This window comes from Mastomys coucha, unplaced genomic scaffold (genome assembly GCF_008632895.1).
Source record: "Mastomys coucha isolate ucsf_1 unplaced genomic scaffold, UCSF_Mcou_1 pScaffold22, whole genome shotgun sequence".
Classification (NCBI taxonomy): domain Eukaryota; kingdom Metazoa; phylum Chordata; class Mammalia; order Rodentia; family Muridae; genus Mastomys; species Mastomys coucha.
In genome coordinates, this window is record NW_022196905.1 from 186,338,946 (window position 1) to 186,342,431 (window position 3,486).

At 47.5% G+C, this 3,486-nt stretch overlaps 1 protein-coding gene across 1 annotated transcript in view; it reads left to right on the plus strand.

Moving 5' to 3' along the window:
• The first annotated feature begins 258 nt into the window (after window positions 1-258).
• The window catches only part of Ccdc110 (coiled-coil domain containing 110), a 17,574-nt gene continuing 14,346 nt past the window's right edge, over window positions 259-3,486 (plus strand). Inside the window, exons 1-2 of the mRNA XM_031339697.1 lie at window positions 259-384; window positions 687-838. Coding sequence (XP_031195557.1) covers window positions 302-384; window positions 687-838 — 235 coding nt within the window. The 5' untranslated portion in view covers window positions 259-301. The remainder of the gene's footprint in view (window positions 385-686; window positions 839-3,486) is intronic.

Consider the following 3,486-nt stretch of genomic DNA (forward strand, 5'->3'; position numbering starts at 1 on the left):
ACTGCGATTTAAAATTCAGTTCTCAATGACTGTATAGCCTATCTGAAATCAATGATTTTGCAAAAATAAGTCATATGTATTTATTGAAAACTTTTACTTAGAAGTTTGTGCTTTCTAACCAGTCCGTTAAGCAAGCTCTGCTTCCCGGGGAAGCATCCGCCTTTTACAAGCGTTTTATCAAGTGCTCAATAAAATCAGTGTACTTTGATAAATGGAGACCAATCACGTCCTCTGCATCAGCTCCCGGAAAAGGGTTGGGGGGTGGGTCTGGCTTCCCGACCTCCGTTACTAGGCAACCGGGATGCTGCGGCTAGACGCGGCAGAGCTGAATGCTTGGAGCAAGGCAGTTGGTAGAGAGATCTCAAGCGACAGAAATGAGCCCCGGTAAGAACGATCCAGGAGGCTGTCCTCTAGGGGGGAGCGCTGGGAAATGGAAGATAGTGAAGCCACACCCGGGTCCCTTCATCCCAAAGCCTCCGGAGTTTTCCCGGATGGGTCTAGTGTGAGAATCTTCCCGACCTCAAATCCTCTGCTCAGTGAGAAAGCACTCGCCTGCCCCCTGGCGGGCTGCCTCCTCCAGTCCTATTTGCAGAGTCGACATCTCTACCTGGCCCCAGCGCGCCCTCCGGTGGCCGCCGAGGGCGTGGGCGACCCGAATCTCTGTGCCTGTTTCCTCATCTTCCCAGGCTACCTTCCAGCGCTTCGCCAAAAGCTGTGCTCGGGTCTGTTCCAGAAAAGCACCTCGCGGAAGAAGATGACGTTGACTCCATTCTCCTCTCAGCATCCAAGATCCTGAATTCCTCTGAGGGGGTAAAGGAAAGCGGGGGCAGTGAACCAGGTAAAATGCTGGGTGGGAAAAAAGGAAGTTGGGGGTTTGCTGTTTCCTTTTAGTTGGTTGGGTTGGGTTGAGTTGATTTGGTTTGGTTTGGTTTGGATTGGATTGGATTGGATCGGATTTCAGTTTTGGACAGACATCTAAATGATGCATGAGTTTTCTGACAAAATCTACGTTTTTACAGTAAATATTGGTGGGAAATGAGCTATAGCATGGGGAGAATATTTAAAAGAATCGAAACAGCTACGAGTTCCAACGGACCATGGGCCATTTAGCATCAAAGATTCAGGTGTGAAGAGTAACTTGAGGACCACAGAAACACTGACATTGGGAATCTCACTTTCTGGAGAAAATCCCAAAGTGAGAGCAGCCCTCTCACATGGATGCACAGTGGGACATCAAGAGAAGGAGCCAGGACTCATGAGCAAAGGTGGCTCTTAGATTGATGGGTGGGACCCCAATTGTGTGTTCCCCAGGTGAGGCAGAGAGAAATGATGGAGCAGAGCTTGGGACAGGATTTCTTTCCACACCCTGACCAATCCAAGGCCACACCTCCCCTGATAAAAGTCAACTTGATTCAAGATGGAGAACATGGAGGACGACTGGACCAGGGCTTTCTGCATTCCTCTGTCACCAGGCATGAAGGCCTGTAGTCTTCCCTGAGCATCTAGCAAAGGGGAGGGGAATGAGACAAAGGACTATCACAGATGGTTGAAGACATTAAATTAGCCTGGTCCTCTGAGCTCAACAAAGGTCAGAAGAGACGGAGTCGCCTCCATACGGCAAGCGTGTGTGTTTTACACTTAGAGGTTGAGGAGATGGTTTGACGAGTGAAGCCCTTACTGGGCAAACATCAGCTCAAATCCCCTGTAAAGGTCAGGCTCAGTGGAGACAGAGAAGCCGGAAAGTCATGGGCCATTTAGCCTCATAGCAGCAAATAAGAGAGTTCACCTCAAACCCAGTAGATGATTGTCACCCAGAATCCTGTAATACTCAACCGCAGGATGTATACAAATAAGAGCAGTTAGTTAACATAACCAACCTTAACTTGTCAGAATGAGTACGAGGGGTACTTTTGGGTTGGTTCTGGCCCCCCTGTTCTGCTTCTGAACCTCCATCCATTTGCTCAACTGCCAAGAATTTTGAAGAACCTGCTGTATCTGGCCCTGTTCTAGGTTTTGGCCATCTGTGATGATCAATGCCATATGGACTCTAGAATCCCTTGGGTAATGAACTGTAGGGGATCATATGGATGTGAATGACTGAGGTGGGAAGAGCTGCCCGCTGTGGGTGGTACCACTCCTTGGCTGTGTTCTAGATATCTTTAATGGAGAAAGGAAGCTGAGCACCAGCATGAATTCATCCTTTGCTCTCTGTTTACTGTGGATGCAACTCAGCAATCTGTCCTATTGTGACTTGCCCTGAAATGATAGCCTGTACCCTTGAGTTATAATGCTGACATAAACCTGTTCCCACGTAAGTTTGTTTTGTCAGAGTGTTTTATAGTAGAACAGAAAAGAAACTAAGACAGGATCCAAGACGATATATACAAGCTCTCATTCAGCTTGTCTGTCTGTGGGAGAGCAGACATTGTTTATGAGGTAGCAGCAGCCATTCCTATGGGGAAAGAGAAGGCAGAAGTATCTGGAATGTTATAAGCAGATGAGGATTCTTCTGTTTTAAAGGGAGAAGGTGACCAGAGAGGGCTCCATTTAGCAGGTCCCATCTGAGCAAAGACCAGAGGAGGTAAAGAAGAATTTGCAAAAAGTTCTAGAAAGGAACATCTTATGCATCAAGACCAGCAACAGCCTGGGGTCTGAGGTGGGAGAGAGGCTGGCTTGCTTGAGAAGTTAACTCCTGTGGATGAGGCAGAATGAATGAGGGGGTGGTGGCAGGAGAAAGTTGGAGTGGGGTAGGAGAAAGAAACTTTGTAACTCTGGGCAAGGATTTGGGGTTTTATTCAGAACAAGATGGGAAGCACAGGGAAGTTTTGAGCAGCCCCCTTGTGTGTGGACTAGAACTGTTCTCATGAACCAATGCTAAGGGTGATACACACTTACAGTATCAGTACAGTCACAGTATGTTATAAAGCCAGAATCAATGTCCAGGCAGCCTGATTCCATAGCTGATACCCTAACTTCCCTGACAGCGTGGACTCTAACCCACAGGCCACCTACACTGCAGATGTCACTAGGCCTGTCAAAAAAAGTTAGTGTTTGCACTTGAAAACCAGTTTTCACTTTTTAAATCGCCATGCTTCCCCTTAGCCTCAGTCCCAGGCATTCACACCTAACACATTCTGTATATGTTGAAGATGACATAATTTTCTGCAGGCTTGGACGTAAACTTCCTTTTTCTTTACTATAAAAAGGTCATCCCATTGATAACTGAATCTTTTTTATTTCAGCACTTAAATATTAAATACAAAACATAAGTGTTAGCATTCCTTCTAGGCTCCACCCCACAGTTACCTGGCAACAGCCAGGTAATGTCTGGCTTACTATAAAAGAGGCCGTTTGGCCCCTCCTCCCTCTCTTTCTCTCTGCCCCTTCTCCCTCTCTCCACAAGTTCCTCCCCCTCTCTCCACATGTCCCTGGCTGGCCTCTCCTCTCCTCTCCTCTCCTCTCCTCTCCTCTCCTCTCCTCTCCCCT